The 27,678-nt window shown below is 51.5% G+C and overlaps 2 protein-coding genes across 2 annotated transcripts; one reads left to right on the top strand and one right to left on the bottom strand.

The window, feature by feature from the left end:
* The first annotated feature begins 10 nt into the window (after nt 1-10).
* LOC144942374 (transcriptional adapter 2-beta-like) lies at nt 11-4,491 on the top strand. The gene is made up of 3 exons (XM_078869199.1): nt 11-266; nt 1,519-1,886; nt 2,895-4,491. The coding sequence occupies exons 1-3, from the start codon at nt 68-70 to the stop codon at nt 4,071-4,073; spliced, it is 1,746 nt and encodes a 581-aa protein (XP_078725325.1). The 5' UTR covers nt 11-67; the 3' UTR covers nt 4,074-4,491.
* Nucleotides 4,492-6,724: 2,233 nt separating this feature from the next.
* On the bottom strand, nt 6,725-26,938 carry HPDL (4-hydroxyphenylpyruvate dioxygenase like). Its single transcript, XM_078869338.1, has 13 exons — nt 26,907-26,938; nt 26,419-26,556; nt 25,621-25,714; nt 22,150-22,292; nt 20,892-20,970; nt 19,755-19,862; nt 18,615-18,714; nt 16,219-16,355; nt 15,652-15,773; nt 14,833-14,969; nt 11,916-12,067; nt 7,302-7,420; nt 6,725-6,964 (listed from the first exon to the last, which is right to left on the bottom strand). The coding sequence occupies exons 1-13, from the start codon at nt 26,936-26,938 to the stop codon at nt 6,784-6,786; spliced, it is 1,542 nt and encodes a 513-aa protein (XP_078725464.1). The 3' UTR covers nt 6,725-6,783.
* Nucleotides 26,939-27,678: the final 740 nt, after the last annotated feature.

The raw sequence follows: 27,678 nt of genomic DNA, 5'->3' as shown, positions 1-27,678 counted from the left end.
CGGCGGCTGCGCGCGCTCCGGATTCAGTGCAACCCGGAAGTGGCGCGGCCGCTGGCGCCGCGCTAAGATGGCGGACGCGATGGCGCCCAAGCGCAAGTACTGCGTGAACTGCCTGGCGGACGCGACCGCGGTGCGCGTTCGCTGCGCCGACTGCCCCGACATCGAGCTCTGCCTCGAGTGTTTCGCGTCCGGGGCCGAGCTGGGCACGCACCGCCGCGGTCACGCCTTCAGGCTGGAGGACGCGGGCACCTTCCCGCTTTTTGACGGTGAGGCCTGCTCGCACCGCGTCTCCCCCCCTACCCCCCCGTCTTGCCTGAGCGAGTCGGCCGCCTGTTTGGCGAGGGAACCCGGCCCGGGCTCGGGGCGCGGGAGGGTGGGGAGAGTCGCCCAGTGCTGCCAACTTCTTAAAAGCGGCGAGTGGCCAAAAGAACCAAAACAAGTCGCTAGGTGTCGCTGAAGACTTTTCTGATGTCAAAATGTCAGACTTGGATATCGTCACTTAAGCATAGTTCAGTCCTGTACGCTGGTACAGGAGATGCCAATAATCCTGTCATTGGACAATTCACGAGATAATTATAAGTTACCCATGCAGGTCTCAGAAGGGTTCTGTCAATAAAATAATTGCGGCCCGGGGTGTTGATGATTGCTGCTACGTTGCACACAGTAAACTCGTACAATGGTTTTTGGCGTGTATTTGGAATCGAATGATGAGTCTGTGTGCGGTGTTGTGTTGAGCGGGCCCCAAAGTTTACATGCAGCGGCATTTACATTTTTTAGCAGGTAAGGCCCACTTTAGCTATATACAGTAGCTATTTTTCAGAAGCTATCTGGCCACAAATGATAGCCCAATGAAGTGGCTTATCAAGTGGAAATGTATAGCAGCCAAATACTCTAAAGGCGACCACGTGGAGAACATGCACACTCCAAATATACAGCAGGTTTGAGGGTCGGGATCGAACCCACGACATCTTTTACACCAGGCGAGATAGTTAACGTCTCACCGCCTCGGCGCCCTTGTTTGAATTACTCACTGGGATTACACACAGCAGTAATGACAATTCGGCACCACCCTCCTGGAATAGTCTTGGGACTCGGTGAGGTCTTCCCGGGTAAACAAGCACATAATAAAACACAAGCCTTACTGCTGATGAGACCAATGTCTAAACTGGACTTGAAAGCCAATAGGCTGGTGGATTGAAACATTTGTATTTACACGTGGAAACGATGGGGTTTTGCGTATATTTTCTTAAACCTGGTTTCCTGTCAAGACACAATGTTATGTTATTGAACAGTGAACTGATGTAGGGATCCATGTAGGGATCCATAACACACACACGTGGAAACGCTCCTAAATCTTGTGTCCTCTCGTCCGATAAAAGTCGCGAGATTGTTTTCCTTTGACAGCCATTTGTCACTGCATCGTCAGCTATGGTCTACCCACTGCTGGATCAAGGCCTCTCCAATCCGCCGCCTCTCACGATCTCCTATTGCACCCCCCCCCTCCCTCCATGTGCTTAGACCCCGGTGCCCCGGGCCCCCGCGCCCCACCCTGGTCGTGCCTCGAGGAGCAGCAGCTGCTGGAGGCCGTTGAGCAGCACGGGCTGGGCAACTGGGCCGACGTGGGGGCCCACGTCAACGCCGCCTGGTGCTCCGCGATGGGGGGCCCCACCGGCACGGGCGGGGGAGGGGGCCCCGGGCCCGGCGTGGGCGGCGGAGGAGGCAGCGGGGGAGGAGGGACCCCGACGGGGGCCGCGTCGGGTGGAGGGCCCGGCGCCCGCTCGCCCGCGGACGTGGCGCGCCACTTCATGGCGGCCTACGTGTACGGCAGCGTGGGGAGGGCCTGCGTGCCGGAGGTCATCCCCAACCGTGTGACCGACCACACTGCGGTGGGTGGAGCCGCGGCGGCACCGCCTCACACAGGGACTCGCACAGAGACACATAGACTCACACAGGGACCCATAGACTCACACAGAGACCCATAGACTCACACAGGGACCGACACACACACAGTGACCCATAGACTCACACAGAGACCCATAGACTCACACAAAGAGCCATAGACTCACACATAGACCCATAGACTCACACAGAGACCCATAGACTCACACAGGGACCGACACACACACAGTGACCCATAGACTCACACAGAGACACATAGACTCACACAGGGACCCATAGATTCACACAGAGACCCATAGACTCACACAGAGACCCATAGACTCGCACAGAGACCCATAGACTCGCACAGAGACCCATAGACTCACACAGAGACCCATAGACTCACACAGAGACCCATAGACTCACACAGAGACCCTTAGACTCACACAGAGACCCTTAGACTCGCACAGAGACCCATAGACTCACACAGGGACCCATAGACTCACACAGAGACCCATAGACTCACACAAAGAGCCATAGACTCACACATAGACCCTTAGACTCACACAGAGACCCATAGACTCACACAGAGACCCATAGACTCACACAGAGACACATAGACTCACACAGGGACCCATAGACTCACATAGAGACCCATAGACTCACACAGGGACCGACACACACACACAGTGACCCATAGACTCACACAGAGACCCATAGACTCACACAGAGACCCATAGACTCACACAGAGACCCATAGACTCACACAGAGACCCATAGACTCACACAGAGACCCATAGACTCACACAGAGACCCATAGACTCGCACAGAGACCCAAAGACTCACACATAGACCCTTAGACTCACACAGAGACACATAGACTCACACAGGGACCCATAGACTCACACAGGGACCCATAGACTCACACAGGGACCCATAGATTCACACAGGGACCCATAGACACACACAGGTACAACGACAATGACGACGATGTCTCCTTGTGCGTGTCCCCGCAGCCTGAGCCCCCCGTGGACCGTGTGGGCGGTGGCTCGAGCTCCCCTCCGCCGCCGCCGGTGCCCCCCATCTCCGCGGAGGAGCAGCAGACGCTGGGGTACATGCCGCTGCGCGACGACTTTGAGATGGAGTTCCTCCCGCACGCCGAGACGCCCGTGTCCGAGCTGCCCTCCTTTGAGCCTGACGAGGTGGCGCTCGTCACGGAGACGGCCCGCTCCTCCTCATCCTCGTCGTCAGCAGCAGCCCTCGATCACCACGACGGCGCGCAGCTGCTGGAGCTGGAGCTGAAGATGGCGGTGGTGTGTGCCTACGTCCGCGCGCTGCACCAGCGCGAGCTGCGCAAGGCGGCGGCGCGCGAGTACGGCCTGGTGCAGGCCTTCTTCGGGCGGCCGTGCGCGCTGCAGGCCGCCTACGCCGCCACCACCGCCCAAGGCGCCGGCGCCAGCCCTCCCACGGCGGCCTCGGGCGGCGGGACCCAAGCGGCGGCGGCAGCGGCGGCGTCGCAGGAGCCGCCAGCCAAGCGCAAGATGGCCAAGGAGGAGAAGGAGCTGCTGCACAAGCTGCGGCCGCTGTGCCGCCTCGTGCCGGCGCGGGAGTTTGTGGAGCTGCTGGAGGGCGCACGGCGCGAGCGTTGCCTGCGGGAGCGCGTGCGCGAGCTGCAGCGTGCGCGTGCCCGCAGTGGGGTGCGCCGACTCGACGACTTTGCGGCGCTGCGCCGGAACAAGCGCCGCTTCGGACAGGCGCAGCAGCAGCAGCAGCAGCAGGGCGCCGGGTCGGGCACCAGCGGGCACAATGGGCGCGAGCGAGCGGACGCAGCGGCGGCCGACGCGGAGGCGGAGGACGCTTGTGGTTACGCCCGAGCTCTGTCGGAACGCGAGTCGGCGCTGTGCTCCTCTATGAACCTGTCGCCGGCGCGGTATGTCACCGCCAAGACCATCGCCGTGCTGCAGAGCTCCACGCACAGGCACGCGCGCAGGCTGCAGCAGCAGCAGGCGCAGCAGCAGGCGCAGCAGCAGCAGGTGCTGGGTCAGCAGCAGGGCAAGGGCCGCTCACAGGGAGCAGTGCCACTGGGACAAGGAGCGTTGCCGATGCTGCTGGAGAAAGCCGTGAGGAAGAAACTCATGGGGTTCCTCGGCCGCAGCGGCTGGGTCGGAGGGGCGGGGGGCAGGGAGGTGCTGTAAGTGGGGCACGAGGGTTGGGGGGGCGGCGTGAGAAGAGGGTGCACACGACCCCCTCGCTCGCACAGGGATGAAGACGGCGGAGCGAGGGCGTGAGATGGACGCATTTTAAACAATTCTGTCCCAAATTCCTTGCCCCCCCCCTCTACCCAGTGTCCCCCCACATCTCCGCATCCCCCGTGCCCCAACGTCTCAGCCGCGGTGGTCGTCGCGTTCAGGCCACTAGAGGCCTCCTCATCCTCCTGCCGAGTTCTGTTCAACGCGAGTCTCCAAATCTTCCCGCTGGAGACCTCCTCTAGACCCAGAGCGATTTACCGAGACCGATCTCTCATTCATAATTCTTGCTTCTCAGTAACTGACCATGGAGGTCACAGCGCTGGTGGCACAGCAGGATAGGTGAGTGTCATTAGAAATCAGTTGGGGGGGGGGGGGGGGGTTATCTGTTATTAGAAATCAGTGGGGTACTGACAAACTGGTATTAACCGATTACTGTTATGCAGTTACCAGTTGCGCAAAAAACTGTTTACTACCGTTGCTACCCATGGATTTCCCCTTGCGTCCACGTTGCAAATCACAAATTACTCGAGGCGTGTCATCTACTCACAAATTTGTAATCGTTAACTATGTTACACACGTCCCATCATCCCTCCCTGGGGGGGGGGGGGGGCAAAAAATGAGCACCGCTTTGTGTGCATCATAGGAATGTAGAATTTCCGCATATCGTCCGTTTTGCAAAATTGGCGTTGCGTAATGGCGGGTATCATTTCGCTCGTTAACGTTTTGTTGAAACGGTTAATTTCCTGCCAGAATATTTATTTCAATATCGAACTCTGTACATAGATACCCGTGACCCTTAAACCACGACTCCCGTTCACAGTCGGAGACAGCTTGACGATTATCACAAGAGGTGAAAGTTTTATTTTATTTTTTTACCCGTAACCAAATCTCGACTTCTTAGTCACGAACAACCCTATTGTGGCCTTAAATATATCGTAGGTGACGTTCCCGGGAAACGACACTTGATCACAGCACACCGATAAGAGAGGCGAGAGAGCTGGGAGCCTGCACTACGTCCACTACGGGGCCCTGACGCACGTGACCGGTTTTGATTGGCAACGTCCAGGTTACCTTCCCGGCCACCCTCTCATACTCTCTCCGCCACCGACACGGCTATTTGATTGTGCATCGCTTGTGACCTTCGCTCGATTGTTTTTAAAGCAGGTGGGGGATTTGGCTCTGTGTTATTACCGTGTGCGCCAGTACACGAGACAAAGGTCCCCCATGTAGCCCACACAGGCTTCTGGGGTAAGTGCTCTTAGCGAGGAGCACTGGGCAAAGGCATGGTGGTGCGGCACACACGAGGAGTGGGGGTGGTGTGACCAGCACCACGCCCGGGTCTGCCACGTTTGTCTCCTCGGAAATGTTTACTACACACCACACTCGGGTACTACTTTCAAGGCTGAGTCGACCTCGGGGGTAGATTGGTTCTGATGTCACCGGGTATTGAACTCTCGCAAACCTTGATTGGAGCGCAGTGCGCTAACGACTGCGCCGTTCCCCACTGCTTATACAAAGATCGACACACGTGCACACTTAGACGCAGAGAAATAACACGTTATGTAAAATAAGAGGTTTTTGTACAGTTAATAAGAATAAAGGATGATTTAGATGTTTCAGCAGACTCTTCTTCTGGTTAGATATTGTCGACTGTTCAATGTCAACACGCCGACACAATATTCAACTGCAGTTCTCCACTGGCGGCAATTCCACCACAGCACGTGTGTCCGGCTAGTTGCACCATCATCTGTATCCACGCGTGAACACATGCACAAGACATCTACACATATACAAACCTTAACCCAACACTGAGTAGCGGGTGTTGCAAGGCCTGGCTGAAGATTTATTAGAAAATTGTATCACAAATTGAGTGGGCTCAAAAAGGGGCCCAAACATCAAACTGCCAGGAACAAACAGCACTCTCACGAGTTGTAACACGTTTCTTGAACAGAGCATGGTTATGATTGTAAGAGTTTGGGAAACAGGATGATTGCGAGAGGAATTCCCAAAGTGGCGCAGCTTGAGGAAAACACAGACGGACGTGAACTGCAGTGTGGTGCGTGTGTGCGAGAGTGGATGAGAGCGTGGGTCGAATGAGGTATCCGGCGTAGAATATGAACCGTGTCACGAGGCAAACAAAGGTGGCCGGGTATGGTGTTGGACACCCATAGCCCCCCACCCCCCCCTCATGTTGGCCTTCATAGGTGCTCGCTAACAGCACTTGCCCCAAAAGGCTGCTCAGGCCATTGCTTCCAGATGACGCTTCTTGAGCAGCAGCAGCCGTGGCTCCAGCGAAGCCGAGGGACATCACAAGCGAGGCCGGGGCCGGGCTCCCCGCAGCTCAAGGCGGCTCGCCGATCCGTGAGTGAAGTGATCATACGCGCCGCAGACACGGACATGCTGTAGCAGCAACGCTTCCCCCGGACATGATGGGGCAGCTGCGAGTGGCTGGACGGTCACGCCGCCGTGAGATTCTCGAATATGAAAATATAGATATCCCCCCACCCCCCACCACTACTATTAACAAACATTAACCGCTCCCCACGACCGTAACAAACATTACCGTTCACCCAACCCACTTTACCCTCACAAATTCCGTGCCGTAAACCAAAACTGCATTATGAACCCCAATATCGGCTGGGAACACCAGCAGGCGTTAAGCCGTGGCTGATGAGGCTGCAGTCGACGATGTTGCCACGGTGCGGGAGAGCTCCACCGACCGCCACAGCGCGCGGATGTTCCCCTCGCCGAATCCGCGGTTTCCGTGGCGACTGATGAGCTCCAGAAAGCACGAGTCCGGCCCAAAGAGTGGCAGACAGAATACCTGCAGCAGATACCTGTGCCCGGAGACACAGCACGGGGAGACGGGGTCAAGGTTGATCATCAGCATCATCATCAGCAGCATCAGCAGCATCAGTATCAGTATCAGCAGCAGCATCATCAGCAGCATCATCATCATCATCATCAGCAGCATCATCATCATCAGCAGCAGCAGCATCATCATCATCATCAGCAGCATCATCAGCAGCAGCAGCATCATCATCATCAGCATCATCATCAGCAGCAGCATCATCAGCAGCAGCAGCATCAGCAGCATCATCATCATCATCAGCAGCATCATCAGCAGCATCATCATCGTCATCACTACCCCCACCACCACCACCCCGTACTCACCGGGAGGACAGTGTGGTGGCGGTGTGGTTGTTGTCGTTGTAGGGTTCAGAGGAGTCGATGAGAATGCCGTGAGATTTCAGTGGATCCATGTCCAGGCCCGAGAAGTCCACTCCACTCAGCTGCTCTCACACAAACACAAAGACAAAGGTCCCCCGTATAGCCTGAACAGACTCTTTGGGGAAAGTTCTGTTAGCGAGCGCATTGAAGGGGGGCAACATGGCACATGAGCAGGTGGTATGGGCAGAACCAGGCCTGGCCGCCTTTGTCTCCCCAGTGCCGATGTTTATTTCACAGCACCAGGTGCTCATTTCAGGCACAGTCGTCCCTATGGTGGCCGTAAACAGGAATAGAATTTGGGTCGCTAGATTTATAGCACAGTGGGCTCACCACCGCGCCACCTCGTGTGTGTGTGAAAATATAGCTCGCACAATCCAGCCTGGTTAAACCCAGGATGAATCGTAGGCAAGCCAGCCTGAATGTTTCTAACCAGCGAAGATGTTCCATAAGGGGGGTCCCAACGTTTCACAAGCATAGAGGAGGGCATGGCTGTGGCCTAGAAAACCCGAAGCTTACTGTGGAGCGACAGACCAGGTAGCTTACACACAGCGTTATGCAGCAGATAAAAAGATAGTGCCGCTCGACTGATTCGGAGTGAGACCTCTGCTGTCAAACCGGAGCTAGTCATAAGCACACTGCTCAGGTATGGAAACTTTTCAACTCTTCACAACTACCCCATTACCAATAGGGAGTTGAGGGGGTGGAGTGTTTGATAATGCAAAATACCCAGGCAGGTGCTTCGCACACTCCAGGTCAAGCAGCAGCACCTCCAACTCCTCTTCTGAGTGAGCAGCGAACACCAGATCATCAGCATACATAACATGGTTGACCAATAGGTAGCCATCCCTTGACCGCACCCGGGCATCGGTCAGCCTCTCATTATATCTGTACCAGATGGAGATTCCTCCGGTACAGCCATGGAAGGCTTCTTGAACTCCGTGCTCGAAAAATGTTAAGTAATGTAGGCGTACCAGAAAAAAAATCTCTGTTGCACCCCAACATAAACAGGCAATGGCTTAGACTCTCGGCCACGTACCTGGGCCTGGCCATCATCATGAAGGTCATTAATGATTATGAGCCGAGAGTCAGGGGCTCCGAAAGCACGAAGAACAACCCAGAGCACAGGCCTATTGATGGTTGGCATATTCTTTGGTCTTTTGGTATAGTCACGAATATTAATTCCTGCAGTCACGAAAGCTTTAAGTCAAGATTTGGTGCCATAGGACTTGACCAGGTCAATAAAGCAGAGATGAAAGTCCTTTTGCAATTGCTTCCATCTGAGCTGTCGCAGACGGACAGAGAATATGGCATCTGTGCAGGACTGCCCTGGGCGAAATCACATTGGGCTCCGCAAGCCTCTCCTCAGCATGCCTGGCAAAGCGGTGTTGAATAATCATTTCCAAGACCTGTCCCAGCACGCTGAGGAAGGAGATGCCCCTGTAGTTCTGACAGTCTGTGCACTCCCCATTCTTAAAGAGGGGGACCACCAGGGAGCCCTTCTAATCCTGCATAACCCATCCAGTGGTCCAGACTGTTATGATGATGTCATATAGGGCAATCTGCATACAAATGCCACCCTCCCTCAGCAGTTTGCTTGGGAGATCATCTCTGCCTGGCACTTGTCCTGGTCTCAGACTCTGGATCGCCGACTGTAATTCAACAGATGGCACTTAGGCCAGACACTCACAGGGAGTGACTATTTCTTCCAATATTTGAGGCACGACAGCCTCAGCAGGATCATCCCCACTGTACCCCATGATGTTTTCTGGACTGAGGTATTTCCCCTCCCCCAAGACGTCACAGAAATGCTCACCAAACCTGAAAGCCTGTTCCTGGGGGTCAGATCAGATCAGTAAAGAGTGATTTATGACCACGGGCTACTGAGGCAGATTCCATCTCCGCAGCAACCCATGACCATCACTCATGTTTGCAGCGCCACAAGGCTCTCCAAACCTCCGAGCGAAAGCTGCAGTCAGCCTCATTCTCCGACATGGGAGTGGGCCTGTTGCTTTTCTCAGCCAGCCCGAATACCTCCATCAGCCAGGGTTTCGCAGGAGGTTTGGACCACGTACCCAGAGGAGCCATTGCAGCTGCATGAGCCACAGTCCTAAACCTCCCCCTTGGCATGTTAAGCTTTTGTTCGGCCGCATAGAGGGTGCTAGCTGCATGATGGACACCCACCACCGGAGTGGAAGAATAGCAGGCGCATCTTACAGATGACAAGTCGATGGTCATTGGGTAGATCAGCTCCACGGTAGGTCCTGGTGTCAAATACATGGGCCTGCATCATATAGTCCAGCAGATGTTCTTGCTTGGACCTGGCATGCATCCATAGTCTTTTTGTGGATGCACCAATGCCGGAACAGCGTGTTGCTAACTACAAGCCCATGGGATGCATAGAAGTCTAGCAGCTTCCTACTGTTGTTACTGAGATAATCTGGCCCATTCCTTCCAATCACTAGATGTGAACGATTTGGGGATAATATCTAATTGCGATTTCTTGACAGATATTGCAATTTGATTTTTAAGTCAAGCTTCAGTTCAATATTCACTGTGTAATAGATTTAAAACATGTGATGGAACATTAACACATGATACCATCAAAATATGAACTGCTCTATATATTCTAATGCAAGGATGAGAACTGAAAAAATATTAATTGCTTCTAACATGTATTTATTTAAATGTTTTAATTGAAATAGAACAATCAAAATAGAACAATTGTTAAGTTAAATAAATAAAGTTTAAATAATAAAGAAAGAAAACAACTCCAATAAGAAAGTAACGGGACTTTTCAAATCGCAAAAAAATCGCAGCCTTTGCGATTTGCTAATCGCATTGTTTCAATTTGCGATTTCGATTTGAAATCGATTAATCGTTCAGCCCTCCCAATCACTGCAGCCCAGGTGCAAGTGTCATCACCTACTCAGGCATTAAAGTCACCCAACAGGATGACTATCCCGAGGGGCCATAGAAGGCATCTCACTCATCGGCGATGCCTGCATACCTCCGCTGATCTTAATCGTCGGAGGGGGTGTAAGCAACCACCACCATTCCTTACCTCCCCCATTGATCAGGTCAGCCGACAGCAGCCTGGGGCTTACAGCTCCCCACGCCTCACCACCACGCTCCCATGCCCCCTGCATTATTTTGTTCAGAAAAAGAGCCACTCCCTGTTGTTTGGCTGTCTCCTGTCCCATGTAGAAGACTGTGCTCCCCTCATTGTAACTGGAGCCAGAACCAGTCCACTGGACGTCCCCACATATATATACAGACTAACAACAAAAAAACTAATATCCAACCATATAGCCGGAACAGACTTTTGGGGCAAGTGCTGTTAGCGAGCACCTATGAAGGCCGGCACGGCACACGAGGGGGTGGGCGGCCAGCACCACGCACGGCCGCCTTTGCCTCCCCAGTGGCGATGTTTACACATCGCACCAGGTACTCATTTGAGGCTGAGTCGACCAAAGGGAAGCCCAGGACCGGCTCAGATAATCGTTACTGATGTTGGCCGTGAGCGGCAATCCAACTCGGGTCGCCGGGTTTGTAGTGCAGAGCACGCAGCACGCTAACCGTTGCACATCCACTACGCACATGTATATAATACACGCGCATATACAGTGGCAGTGATGTTACTACAGCACTTGTGCTAAGCCAAGTGTACCTTAACATCAAATAAAGACAAACATCCCCCATATGGCCTTTAACAGACAGTTGTAAAGTGTGCTGTGTAGTAAGTGGTGTCTGTGGGATGGTGCGTATAGCATGGTGTGTATAGTGTGTTGTGTAGTAAGTGGTGCGTGTGGTGTCTGTGAGATCGTGTGTGTGGTGTCTGTAGGATGTTGCGTATTGTGCGGTGTGTATAGTGTGTTGTGTATAGTGTGTTGCGTATAGTGTGGTGTGTATAGTGTGTTGTGTAGCAAGTGGTGCGTGTGGTGTCTGTGGGATGGTGCATATTGTGTGGTGTGTATTGTGCGGTGTGTATTGTGCGGTGTGTATAGTGTGGTGTGTATTGTGCGGTGTGTATAGTGCGGTGTGTAGCGAGTGGCGTGCATAAGATTTGGTGTGCAGCGAATGGTGGCTCGTGAGCGGTTTGGCAAGTATGGTGTCTGTGATGTGTATTGAGTGGTGTGTAGTGAACTTAACTAAACCATTTTTATTTTATGTACCAGGGAAAACCCACGGAGTTATTAGCTCTTTTTCAGAGGTGACCTGGCAGAAAATGAGAGCTCAACGAAGTGGCTTATCATGCGGAAATTTACAGCAACCAAATCATCTAAACGTATGTCGATTCTAAATGTGGAGGGAAAAACCGGAGGACACAGAGAAAAATCCACGCGACCACGGGGAGAGAGAGAGAGAGAGAACACGCCGACTCCAATGATACAGCTGCAGGCGTCAGGGGCGGGATCGAACCCACGACCTCCTGCATAACAGGCGAGCATCTCGCCCTCAGTGTGGTGAGAAGACGGTGTGGGGTGTGGTGTGGATGGAGTGGCGAGGAGTGAACGGTGTGTGGTGTGGCCACGTGTGGCGTGGTGTGGCCGCCCGTACGTGCGAGTAGTAGGCGGGGGGCGGGCTGTAGAAGGCCACGCCGCTGTCGCTGAGCGCGCGTGCGCACCGTGCAATGTCTGCCGTGTGCAGCCCCACGTGCTGCACGCCGGGACCGCCCTGCGTCTCCAAGAACGCGTCCACCTGGTTCGGGCCTGCACACCATACACACCACACCGTACACACCACACCGTACACACCACACCATACACACCACACCATACACACCACACCATACACACCACACCATACACACCACACCATACACATTACACACCACACCATACACATTACACACCACACCATACACACCACACCATACACATTACACACCACACCATACACATTACACACCACACACATTACACACCACATCATACACATTACACACCACACCATACACACCACATCATACACATTACACACCACATCATACACATTACACACCACACCATACACCTCACACCACACACATTACACACCACACCATACACATTACACACCACACCATACACATTACACACCACACCATACACATTACACACCACACCATACACACCACACCATACACATTACACACCACACCATACACACCACACCATACACACCACACACCACACCATACACACCGCACCATACACATTACACACCACACCATACACACCAAACCATACACATTACACACCACACCATACACACCACACCATACACATTACACACCACACCATACACACCACACCATACACATTACACACCACACCATACACACCACACCATACACATTACACACCACACCATACACACCGCACCATACACATTACACACCACACCATACACACCACACCACACACATTACACACCACACCATACACACCACACCATACACATTACACACCACACCATACACACCGCACCATACACACCGCACCATACACATTACACACCACACCATACACACCGCACCATACACATTACACACCACACCATACACACCACACCATACACATTACACACCACACCATACACACCACACCACACACATTACACACCACACCATACACACCACACCATACACATTACACACCACACCATACACACCACACCATACACATTACACACCACACCATACACATTACACACCACACCATACACACCACATCATACACATTACACACCACACCATACACACCACACCATACACATTACACACCACACCATACACACCAAACCATACACATTACACACCACACCATACACATTACACACCACACCATACACATTACACACCACACCATACACACCAAACCATACACATTACACACCACACCATACACACCACACCACACACACCACATCATACACATTACACACCACACCATACACACCAAACCATACACATTACACACCACACCATACACACCACACCATACACATTACACACCACACCATACACACCACACCATACACATTACACACCACACCATACACCTCACACCACACACATTACACACCACACCATACACACCACACCATACACACCACACCATACACATTACACACCACACCATACACATTACACCACACACATTACACACCACACCATACACACCACACCATACACATTACACACCACACCATACACACCGCACCATACACATTACACACCACACCATACACACCGCACCATACACATTACACACCACACCATACACCTCACACCATACACATTACACACCACACCATACACACCGCACCATACACATTACACACCACACCATACACACCACACCATACACATTACACACCACACCATACACACCACACCATACACATTACACACCACACCATACACCTCACACCACACACATTACACACCACACCATACACACCACACCATACACATTACACACCACACCATACACACCACACCATACACATTACACACCACACCATACACATTACACACCACACCATACACACCGCACCATACACATTACACACCACACCATACACACCACACCATACACACCACACCATACACATTACACACCACACCATACACCTCACACCACACACATTACACACCACACCATACACACCACACCATACACATTACACACCACACCATACACATTACACACCACACCATACACACCACACCATACACATTACACACCACACCATACACATTACACACCACACCATACACACCACACCGTACACATTACACACCACACCATACACACCACACCATACACATTACACACCACACCATACACATTACACACCACACCATACACACCACACCATACACACCACACCGTACACATTACACACCACACCATACACATTACACACCACACCATACACACCACACCATACACATTACACACCACACCATACACACCGCACCATACACATTACACACCACACCATACACATTACACACCACACCATACACACCACACCATACACATTACACACCACACCATACACATTACACACCACACCATACACACCGCACCATACACATTACACACCACACATTACACACCACACCATACACATTACACACCACACCATACACACCACACCATACACACCACACCGTACACATTACACACCACACCATACACACCACACCATACACATTACACACCACACCATACACCTCACACCACACACATTACACACCACACCATACACATTACACACCACACCATACACATTACACACCACACCATACACACCACACCATACACATTACACACCACACCATACACACCACACCATACACATTACACACCACACCACACACATTACACACCACACCATACACACCACACCACACCACGCCGTGGTGATGTGGCTATCACCGTGGTGGTGGTGGTGGTGGGGTGGCCAGGAGACCACTGCTCACCGTGTCCAGGCAGCGACTCGCTCAACACCATCTTGAATCCGCGCTCCTGCGCAGCCCCAACTCCGAGGTCGATGGCCCTCAATTTCAACCCGACGCCCCCGCCGTCCAGCACAAACCCGCCGTGCTCCGTGTCCTCTCTGCACGCACGCACAGACGCGCGCGCCACGGACACCACACGTACACGCACATCCACACACACACGCGGATACACATACACCACATACACTCGCTTACCTACTCCACTAATACACACCATGTACACTTTCTAGATTTGAAGCTTTCGTGACTGCAAGGATTCATACTCTTAGGCTTTTTCGGTAAAGTCACGTGGGTAGAAAATAAAATTTATAGAAGTACTTGCAGTCACGAAAGCTTCAAATCTAGAATGAATACCCTCTACGGGAAGGAATTTCACATATCTGTACTTCTATTAATTTAATTTTCATTTTTTACCTACGTGACTTTACCGAAAAAGCCTAAGAGTACCATGTGCACTCTCATACACACCACGTTCACCTCACGCTCACTCTCTCCCACTCGCGCACTCTCACACTCAAACACTGTCACGCACTCGCACAAGACAAAGAACCTCTGTACAGCCTAAACAGACTGTTGGGGCAAGTGCTGTTAGCGAGTACCTACGAAGTACCACACCCATCCACCTTTTCTTTCTAGTGAAGATGTTTTACATATCGCACCAGGTATACACATACCACGGGCATACCACATACACAAAACGTACACCACACACACTCACAAATCACACAAACACACACCGATGCACACTCGCTCTCTCGCACTCTGATACTCGCTCCTCACTTGTTGATGGGCGTTCTCTGGAACCCCAGGTGGGTGGTGTACCAGGCCATGGCATCACGCGATGACCCATGAGCACATGCCAAGGTCACGTGATCCACGTGGCTCAAGTGGTCCTCACCAGCCTGCACCAACACGTTACCAACACGTTAACAACACGTTAACAACACGCTAACAACACGTTAACAACACGCTAAAAAACAAGCGAGTGTCACGTTACCAACACACGACAGACCTGTTATCAACAAGATATCGACACGCTACCAACATCTTAACATGCTAGTGTCACGTTACCAACACATTACCAATACATGTCCCCACGTATCATCCCCACGTGTCCGCCCTCGCATGTCCCCACGCCCCCCCCCCCCCCCCGTGTCCCATCCCCCATGTCCCACCCCCCGTGTCCCATCCCACGTGTCTCCCCCCCCGTGTCTCACCCCCCGTGTCCCACCCCCGCGTGTCCCATCCCACGTGTCTCCCCCCCCGTGTCTCACCCCCCGTGTCCCACCCCCGCGTGTCCCATCCCACGTGTCTCCCCCGCGTGTCCCCCCTGCGTACGTCCCGTACCGGTCGCTGTATGTGGGCCCATTCGGGGGTGGAGGTAAACCCGGGGAGGGCGGCCGTGGGGGGGTGTGGAGGGGGGCGCGAGAGCAGCGTGTGACGCACGCCCCCCACGCACGACGCCACCACGGCGTAGCGCACATCTGCACATCACGGGACACCACAACCCAACATGACACGCCACGTCACATCTCACTCAGATTCAGCCGAGCGGCATTATCTTTTCGTCGGATCTGTAACGCTGTGGGAGCCACGTGGCCTGACACTCTACACGAAGCTTCGGGTCTTCTAAGCCACAGCTATACCCTCCCTTCTCTATGTGTGTTGAACTTCTTTCGAACCGTACGTAACCAACCGTGCTAATCGGAGGTGCGAGGGAAGGACAGCAAATTAAACATAAAAAGCAGTTCTAAAGAAACGAGTTTTAAATTTAGATCTAAAAGTTCAGAGCTCCAGTGACTTCCTAATATCGAGAGAGTGCTCCAGACGGCCACAGAAGCACATCTGAAAGTGCGCGATGCAGTGACCGTCTTTGTTCGACGGTTATCCAAAAGCCACTGAGAGGGTGATGATGGTTTATGCTCCTTGACAAGATCATCAAGGTATTGGGGTTCATTTGCGGCTAGCACTGTGTGTAATGAGTGCGACCGTATAATGTTTTCATTCGGAAAACGGAAGCCAATGCAGCTAAGCAAGCACCGGACGGACATGGTCGGATCTAGCACACAACATACAAGCTCGTGGAGCTGGTCGACTTTCCTGACGTCGACCTAATGCTTCTCGGTCAGCAGTTGGTCCACTTCGGCAGGGAGATAGAGAAGGACGAGCTATTGAAGAATGTGGGCACGCTCCCTGAACTGTCGGTCATGCTGGTGCAGACCGACTGGCCGGCTACCACCTTGTCTACCGATTGCTGCGGCTGATACTGACGTTGTCGGCGGCGACAGCCAGCGTCCTGAAAATCATCAAGACGCGTTTGCGCACCGCAATGGGCTCCGACTACCTCAATGACGCCATGCTGCTGTATGTCGAGAAGGAGACTGCTGCGACGGTGACGAACGATCAAATCACGTCACACTACTTCCAGGCCATGCGCCATCGCCGCACACGCGTCGAATAAAAAGCAAGGGACAAGTCCTTACTTATCGTAATAGGTTTTTACCCTTTCAACTGGTACAAAAACTGACACCTTTATACAAGGCATCATGTTTGAAATAACCACAACACAAGCAGTCAAAATGCAAACAAAAAGAAACAACTCTGATAATGATATGCACTGTCTTTGAAGTTGATTGGTCCACACCCGAGACAGCTTTTCTTGTCTCCATTGTCCTTACTTACTAACAACTCCTATCATTTTTCATTGCTGGAGGGGTTGCCCCCCCACCTGAAAATCCTGGCTCCGCCTCTGCTCGTAGAGGAGGCTCATGAAGGATGCTCCTGGACAGTTGGAGGCAGTCGCCCTCAAGCAGCAACGGAGGGCGGAGGAGCGACGCTCATAATGAGCGGAGCACCAAGCGGCTAAAATACACCAAATTAAGCTGAAACTAAAGTCAACTATTTTTGTATCTTACCAGGTAAGGCCCACTGGGCTATGAAGCTCTTTTTCAGAAGCAACCTGGCCACAAACGATAGCTCAACGAAGTGGCTTATCACGTGGAAATTTATAGAAGGCAAGTAATCTAAAAGCATGTTTCTAAATGTGGAGGGAAAAACCGGGGGAACCACAGAAAAATCCATGTGATTAATGGCAAAACATACAAACTCCAAATATAGAAGCATCAGGGTCGGGATCGACCCCACAACTTACTACATATACGAGGTGATGTAGTTAACATCTCGCCACCGTGGTGCACAGTTAGTGCAGTGGAGAGCACAGCTGGTGCATCTGCCAATCATTCCAGCCAGTCAACCCATAGCACCTGGTACTGGCCCCGTGACCTCCTGCCTGGCACAAGCGCCGTGTTCATGTTCAACACAATTAATTGGTGAACGGCGGGTGCTGTTGTTAGGACACACACCAGAGGTCGCAACCGGGTACCCGATACCCATACCCTACCCGATACCCGGTCGGGTACAGGTAGCCGTTTATGACCCTGGTGCGGCCCGGTACGGGTACGGGTAGGCCGTGAGTCACTGGTGAGTAACCGTTTGTCACTCATTTCGGGTAGGGTACGGGTACCCGTTTGCGACCCTGGTGCGGCCGGGTACGGGTAAGGAATCAAAACCCGTTTGCGACCTCTGACACAAACACACACACAGAGACACACACACAGACACACACACAGAGACACACACAGACACACACAGAGACACACACACGCACACACACAGAGACACACACACACACAGAGACACACACACACAGAGACACACACACACGCGCTGTGAGCGTCACAAACCTGGTTGTGTGGCCGAGGTGGCGCGGGGCTGAACCAGAACCCGAACCCCGGAGTTTTCCAGGGAGCGTACGAGGGAGCATAAATCCACACCTGCACACACCTACAAAGATAAAGGCACCCCGTTTAGCTCACACATGCGGCTGGGCCAAGTACGGATAGCAGGTTGCAACTATGAAGGCTGGCATGGCACACGAGGGGTTGGTGTGGTCAGAACCGCGCCCGCTAGCCTGTCTCCCCAGTGGCGATGTTCACACATCACATGAGGCACTCATTGGAGGCCGAGTCGACCTAGGGGAGGGCTCAGGACCGGTTCAAACAATCGCCGTCACTGTTATTGGTCGTGAGCGGGAATCGAACTCTGGTGACCAGGTTCGTAGTGCAGCACTAACCGCTGCACTACCACTTCCCACACACACAGATATCCCCTGTGTGACCTACATAGGCTGTTGTAATACATAAATGTTTAATGAGTGTGTGTGGGAGCGGTAGTGTAGCGGTTAGCGCGCTGCGCTACGAACCTGGCGACCTGGGTTCGATTCCCGCTCACGGCCAACACCGGTGATGATTATCTGCACTGGTCCTGGGCCTCCCCTAGGTCGACTCAGCCTCAAATACGTACCTGATGCTGTGTGTAAACGTTGCCACTAGGAAGAAAAAAGTTGCCAGGTGTGGCGCTGACCACCCACCCCCCCTTGTGTACCGTGCCGTCCTTCATGGGTGCTCGCTAACAGCACTTGTCCCAACAGTCTGTTAACGTTTCGATTTAAAGCTTTCGTGACTGCAGGGATTCATCTTCTTGGTTCTTTCGGTAAAGTCACGTAGAAGGGAAATAATAAAATAATACACATAAAACATAATAAAATACAATTCTCACGACGTATCGGCCACAACAACAGCGCTCCAATCGACAGCAGCGCTCCAATCGACAGCTTGTGTTGTGGCCGAAACGTCGTGAGAATTTTATTTTATTATGTTTTATTTTTATTATTTTATTATTTCCCTTCTACGTGACTTTACCGAAAGAACCAAGAAGATGAGTCTATAAACGCTATACTTTGTCTTTGATGATGCTGGTGGTGGAAGTGATGATGATAGTGATATTGGTTGTAATGATGATTGTGGTGGTGGTGATATTCTCACCTCCAGGGCGATGTTTGACACAGAGCCGGTGAGCGAGGTGTGTGGGGTGAGCGCGTCGTACAGCAGACCCTCCTCGCCATCCTCGGGGTAAGCGTTCGGCACCGATTCCTGTGCCAGGATAGGTGCACACTCATCTTCAACACAAATACATTGCTGCTGCTGCTGCTGCCATCAGTAATGTTACGATTCATCGTTGACTTTCTGGTGATCTGGTCGGATTTGTGTCGTATGTAACCCTACACCATCCAACACAGGCAAAACACTTAAATTGTCCCGTGCATAAGCATCTACGGTATGTGTGGTGTGTGTGTGTGCACAGTGCATGTGGTATGTATGGCGTTGATAACGTGTATACTGTGCGTGGTGTGTGTGTGGTGTGTGTGTGGTGTGTGTGTGGTGTGTGTGGTGTGTGTGTGGTGTGTGTGTGGTGTGTGTGCACAGTGCATGTGGTATGTATGGCGTTGATAACGTGTATACTGTGTGTGGTGTGTGTGTGGTGTGTGTGTGTGGTGTGTGTGTGGTGTGTGTGTGTGTGGTGTGTGTGTGGTGTGTGTGTGTGGTGTGTGTGTGGTGTGTGTGTGGTGTGTGTGTGGTGTGTGTGTGGTGTGTGTGTGGTGTGTGTGTGGTGTGTGTGTGGTGTGTGTGCACAGTGCATGTGGTATGTATGGCGTTGATAACGTATATACTGTGTGTGGTGTGTGTGTGGTGGGGGGAGCGGTGGTGCAGTGGTTAGTGCGCCCTGCGCGACAAACTCAGCGACCAGATTTCGATTGCCGCTTACAAACAACAACCGGCGAATATTTCAACTGGTCCTGGGCCTCCCCCCTAGGACAACTAAGCCGTAAACGAGTACCTGGTGTGATGTGTAAACATCACCACCAGGGAGACAAAGGCGGCCGGGGGTGGTGCTGGCCACCTACCCCCCTTCGTGTGTCGTACCAGCCTTCATAGGTGCTACTCACCAACAGCATTTGCCCCAACAGTCTATTAAGGCTATCCGTGGCATCTTTATCCTTGGTGTGTATGGTATGGTGTGTGGTGTGTACGTGCTGTGGTGTGGAGTGTGTATGGTGTCGTGTATGGTGTAGTGTATGGTTTGGTCTGTGTGGTGTGTGCGTGTCATGCGAGTTCTCTCACCTCTGAGTTGATATCGCTGATAATAAAGGCAGCATCTCCCTGCCTCAGTGCCCATTGACGACACACTCCCATCCCAGTCCTACAGCGCACAAAGACAAAGATCCCCCGTATAGCCTTAACAGACTGTAGGGGCAAGTGCTGTTTGCGAGCACCTATGAAGGCCGCAACAGTACACGAGGGGGTGGGTGGCCAGCACCACGCCCGACCGCCTTTGTCTCCCCAGTGAGCGATGTTTACACACTGCACCAGGTACTCATTTGAGGCTGAGTCGACCTAGGGGAGGCGCGGAACCGGTTCGGATAACCGTCACTGGTGTTGGCCGTGAGCGGGAATCGAACGCTGTGGTCGCCGGGTTCATAGCGCAGCATAGCGCTAACCGCTACACTACCGCTCCCCAGCGCACCCACACCATGTCACAGCACACACCACATCACAAACACACATACCACGTGATTCCTCAACACAGTTGTTTTCCCCTCTGATTTCTATTTGCTTTGGATTGCTGCACTTGATTTGTTCTGCGTGCACTCGTACAATTAAGACCCTTCTCGTGGCATTCTCGAGTTTTCACCCAGAATCTACCCCGACCCTTGACCCGCCCCACTACCCCATCCCCCCACTACCCTCCCTCTCAGTTATACCACTCAAACCCTCCCCTCTCTATCCCCCCCCCTAAAATAAAATGTTTCGCTCCAGATGATCGCTGCAAAGTATGACCTGTGTTCTGATCTAGTGTGCTGATCTTAAAGGTGCATTGAAAAATGATGATACTCCGATTGATGCTCCTGCTGTTGTGGAGTGACTCATGCAGCCAGCTGTGGCTGCAGGGTTTTGGTAGTACATGTTTATTGTCGTTTATTGTGAAAATTCCGTCACAGTTCCTATGATCACTGTTTCATGGCTTTATTTTGGTGATTTCGAAAAGTTTACTGGTTTGGCCATGTTTGTTTGTTGTAGTACAGAGTAAGACTGATGGCCTTAATCTAAGTTGTCTTGTGGTTGTTGTTGTTGTTGTTTGACTTGCATCCCACCGGGATTTTTGCACACAGCGTTGGTGTACGGTGCTTTTTCTGCAATATTTTTCCGTCTTTTCTTGTATTTTCTGTTTGCACATAGTCACATATTCACTTTAAGATGTTTTCTTGTTCATGTTTTTTGTTTGTTGCGGTTGCACCCGATTCAAGAGCCCAATGGCTCACAGGGCTATACCTAATACATGAACTTAAACTACCCCCACGTCTCCCACGACCCCGCTTGCCTGGCAGCACGTGCTCCGGTCACGTGGAAGCGGTACTTGGTCACGAGGTCCGTGGCCACGGCGCGTGCGTCCCGCGCTCGCACACCCAGATGGCTCACACGCGACACAACGCGGGACGCCACGTTCGAGATCATGATGGCAACCTGCGGGGGGCAGGGCGGGCGGGCGGGGGGGGACAGAATCAGAATAAATATTAATCTCGGAGGAATCTGATGAGCTATGAAGCTCTTTTTCACAGTTATCCGGTAGGGATGGATCAGACAGTTACAACAGCAAACAATACAAAAGCATGATAGGCATGCAAAGTACTGTATAGGAAAGGTAAGCCGGTCACTAAAAATAAATGAATAAAATTACATAAAGTATAATAAGTACAAATTGCAAAAGACGGAGGGGGGGCACCGTGACCACCAACATGGCCACAGAGCAATGACTAAAGATAAAGATCCCCCGTGTAGACTTCAACAGACTGTTGGGGCAAGTGCTGTTAGCGAGTAGCACCTATGAAGGCCAGTAAGGCAGACGAGGGGGCCAGTAGCCAACGCCACACCCGGCCGCCTTCAACTCCAACAGTGCTGATGTTTTACACACCACACCAGGTGCTCGTTTAAGGCTGGGTCGACCTGGGAGAGACTCAGGATCAGTTCGAATATTCACTGCTACTTGTTTTGGTCGCGAGCGGAAAATCGAATTTGGGTCGCTGGGTTTGTGGCGCAGTGCGCCAAACCACTGCACCGCCACTCCCCACTATCGCCACGACCTCCAACAACATCATCACTGACGCACTGGTGTGTGTGATCACCAAGATGGCCACCACGACTAACAACATGTCCAATGATGCCACCACTGAGACCTCTTGCTCTCTTTTAGCCCCCCCCCCCTTCCAATACGTTATCATGCGCACCAACAGGGACTTGCACACAAACACGTCCACGTCGACGTCACACCTCGTGCTCTCTTTCAGCCCCGCCCCCCCCCCTCCCGATACGTTCCATTCATTGGCTACCACATTCTGATAAGCTCCCCCCCCCTCTCCTCCCCCTTAACTTGTATTTAAGAACTTGCATCTTGGAATCCCTGCCTCACTTGATACAGCAAATCTGGCTGTGACGGTCCCACCTGATGACGGAGACTTGTGTTGCCTCCGAAACGTCCGTGATTTTTATTATTTTATTTTTTTACCTACGTGACTTTACCGAAAAAACTAAGAGTAAATACCACTGAGGCCAGTGTGATCACCAAGATGGCCACCATCGCCAGCAATGTCAACTCCCACAACAGCCAACACAGCGACACCGACATGGCCACGAACGTGACCACGATCATGACTGTTGTGAGGGTGTTCAATTAGCGGCGTTCTAACGTCAATGATATGAACAAGCCTAAGATTCCACTGAAAGTCCACGGTCTGCTGTCAACTCGACTGAAGGAAACAAAATACGAACTAAACACCACTACATCAGACCCTACACCATGGATGGAGCTTGCGGGGGGTACGGTGGGGTAACGCCCCTCCCAAACTCCACGTCTTTATTAATTTATTTTCAGTAGTTACAATTAAGATTGAACAGAACTTAATGTGAGGGAACCCCTGCACCCCCGCCAAATATAGAAGTCAAACTCCACCTATGGCCTACACCCTTTGACACTTCTCTCTCCCCTCACGCACCTTACCCCCTCTCTAATCTTACAAAGATCCCACATAAAGCCTTGATATTTACGCGTGTCCTCCCCACGCCCGACGCCTTGAGATTTTGTTGTGCACGAGGTGACTAAATAGTGGAAATTCGAACAAACAGCTCCAATTTCGCCCAGACGCTGGCACGGGTTGTGTCTGATGTGGTGCGCAGACAATTTGTTTTACTATTATTTTTATTTTACCAGGTAAGGCCCACTGAGCTTCATAGATATTTTTCAGAAGCAACCTGGCCACAAATGATAGCTCCTACACAAAAGCAAAGTTTGTGGGGAATAATAGCCATTTTCTATACTTTTGATGCATAAGCAATTAGAAAATAACACTTACTACCCAGGAACAAAAATCGTGTTACATCGTGAAACAAGTAATACATCGTTTAGTTGCATGCCTATTCAGGTTACATGATGTTAATTTAACTTGTAACCAACCCAATCGGTAACATGTATTGCATATTTCAGATTAACATAATCAATTGTAATTTACACGATTACATTTAACCCCCCACACCCTCGAATTTACAATTGTATCTCAATTACAATCCATTGTATCGATAAAAATGTATAAGCATTTAGAAAACAATCGACCCAATCTTTTGCGGTAAACGCTGCGAGAGACCGTGAGAGAGAATCAAACTTTAAGAAACGCACAGCGAGTTGGGGCTGACTCGAGATCAGAACTTTTCGTTAAGGACTTTCAACATAGAGGCCAGGAAAACCACAAAGAATACGAGGAAGATCACGAATCCCCCTCCCACACTCAATGGCCGAATTAATTAGGGCCCAATCTCAGCTCAGAGACGAGGAAAAATCATACACACGGACATGGGATCCATTCCTACACCTTAGATCAGTCTTAAATACCTGAACCTTCGAACAGTTTAAATTTCGATGTAAAGCTTTCGTGACTGCAGGGATTCATCTTCTTGGATCTTTCGGTAAAGTCACGTAGAAGGGAAATAATAAAATAATAACAATAAAACTTACACGAAACGTCGTGAGAATTTTATGTTATATTTTTATTCTTTTATTATTTCCCTTCGACCAGTGTTAAACACCTGAACCTTAGATCGTAGTTTAAATACCTGAACATTTGGCCAGTGTTAAATACCTGAACCTTAGATCGTAGTTTAAATACCTGAACATTTGGCCAGTGTTAAATACCTGAACCTTAGATCGTAGTTTAAATACCTGAACATTTGACCAGTGTTAAACACCTGAATCTTAGATCGTAGTTTAAATACCTGAACATTTGGCCAGTGTTAAATACCTGAACCTTAGATCGATGTTTAAATACCTGAACTTTCGATCAGTGTTAAACACCTCAAACTTTAGATCGATCTTAAACACCTGAACCTTTGACCAGTGTTAAATACCTGAACTTTCGAACAGTGTTAAACACCTAAAACTTTAGATCGATCTTAAACACCGGAACCTTTGACCAGTGTTAAATACCTGAACTTTCGAACAGTGTTAAACACCTACTCTTAGGTTTTTTCGGTAAAGTCACGTAGGTAAAAAATTAAAATAAAATAATTATAAATGAAATAACTAAATTAAATTACGTGATTACATTTAGTGATTTCATTTATTATTATTTAATCTTATTATTATTATTTCACCTACGTGACTTTACCGAAAAAACCTACGAGTATGAATTCTTGCAGTCACGAAAGCTTCAAATCTAGTGTTAAACACCTGAACTTTAGATCGATCTTAAACACCTGAACTTTAGATCGATCTTAAACACGTGAACCTTAGACCACTCTTAGACACCTGAATCTTAGACGATGAGAACCTGGCCAACGCCCCGTGTCCCGCACTTGCTCCGACGACGACTCCGGCGTTATCGATGCGGCCCCCAGAGCGTCTGCGTTGTTGCAATGTGCGATGCAGGTGAGCGTGTGGAGGAATTTAAAAAACAATGTTTGTCGTCGGACAGATGGATAGACGGCACCGCCTTTCTCGCTCTCCCCCTTTTTTTGTTGTTGAGAAGTAAGAGGACGCAGCAACGTGTTACTACACGCGTTGTTGATTTATAGCAACAAGTTGATTATTGATCTTCTTGGTTCTTTCGGTAAAGTCACGTGGAAGGGAAAGAGTAAAATAATAAAAAGAAAACATAATAAAATAAAATTCTCTTCGTGAGAATTTTATTATAATAAAAATATCACATAATAAAAGAAAATTCGCGTTGTGAGAATTGTATTATAATAAAACATAATAAAATAAAATTGTATTCGTGAGAATTTTATTATAATAAAAATAAAAATAATAAAATTAAATTCTCTTTGTGAGAATTTTATTATAATAAAAATAATAAAATTCTCTTCGTGAGAATTTTATTACAATAAAAATAAAACATAATAAAATAAAATTCTCTGTGAGAATTTTATTATAATACAAATAATACATAATAAAATAACATTCTCTTTGTGAGAATTTATTTTAGTTTTATTATTTTATTATTTCCCTTCTACGTGACTTTACCGAAAGAACCAAAGAGTAATTCCTGCAGTCACGAAAGCGCCAAATCAAATGTAAATCCGTCTGACTGCCATGTAGATTACTCACCGGTGATTACTGCACTCCACTGCAGAAATCGTCGCTTCCCCCTGCAGACCAAACGAGATCCCTCTCACCTGGTCCCCCGACTTCTCCACTCGCCTGGTCACGCAACAATGAACCCCAACGATCCTCAACTCGAACACCCTTCAATCGGACGCTTGTGTTGCGACCGAAACGTCGTGCTGCCTTTATTAGTTCTTCTTCTTCTATCTACGCGACTTTACCGAAAGAACCAGAGCGCATCGAACACCATGCATTCATTCGCATCGCTCTTCCCGCACTGACCTCCACCACTACCACACCCCACCAATTGCCCAGCCCCCAGTGCCCCTCCCCCACCCCCCCAGTGTCCCCTCCCCCACCCCCCCAGTGCCCCTCCCCCACCCCCCCAGTGCCCTTCCCCCACCCCCCCAGTGCCCCTCCCCCACCCCCCCAGTGCCCCTCCCCCACCCCCCCAGTGCCCCTCCCCCACCCCCCCAGTGCCCCTCCCCCACCCCCCAGTGCTCCTCCGAACACCCCCACCCATTGCCCCCCACCCCCACCCATTGCCCCCCCCAACCCCCCCAGTGCCCCTCCAACCACCCCCACCCATTGCCCCCCCTCACCCCCAGTGCCCCTCCAACCACCCCCACCCATTGCCCCCCCCCACCCCCAGTGCCCCTCCAACCACCCCCACCCATTGCCCCCCCCCCACCCCCCAGTGCTCCTCCAACCACCCCCACCCATTGCCCCCCCCCACCCCCAGTGCCCCTCCAACCACCCCCACCCATTGCCCCCCCCCCACCCCCAGTGCCCCTCCAACCACCCCCACCCATTGCCCCCCCTCACCCCCAGTGCCCCTCCAACCACCCCCACCCATTGCCCCCCCCCCACCCCCAGTGCCCCTCCAACCACCCCCACCCATTGCCCCCCCCCACCCCCCAGTGCTCCTCCAACCACCCCCACCCATTGCCCCCCCCCACCCCCCAGTGCTCCTCCAACCACCCCCACCCATTGCCCCCCGCACCCCCAGTGCCCCTCCAACCACCCCCACCCATTGCCCCCCCCCACCCCCAGTGCCCCTCCAACCACCCCCACCCATTGCCCCCCCCCCCACCCCCAGTGCCCCTCCAACCACCCCCACCCATTGCCCCCCCCCACCCCCAGTGCCCCTCCAACCACCCCCACCCATTGCCCCCCCCACCCCCAGTGCCCCTCCAACCACCCCCACCCATTGCCCCCCCCCCACCCCCAGTGCCCCTCCAACCACCCCCACCCATTGCCCCC

The sequence above is a fragment of the Lampetra fluviatilis genome, chromosome 27 (genome assembly GCF_964198595.1).
Source record: "Lampetra fluviatilis chromosome 27, kcLamFluv1.1, whole genome shotgun sequence".
NCBI lineage: Eukaryota > Metazoa > Chordata > Hyperoartia > Petromyzontiformes > Petromyzontidae > Lampetra > Lampetra fluviatilis.
This window is presented reverse-complemented; position numbering and strand designations above follow the sequence as displayed.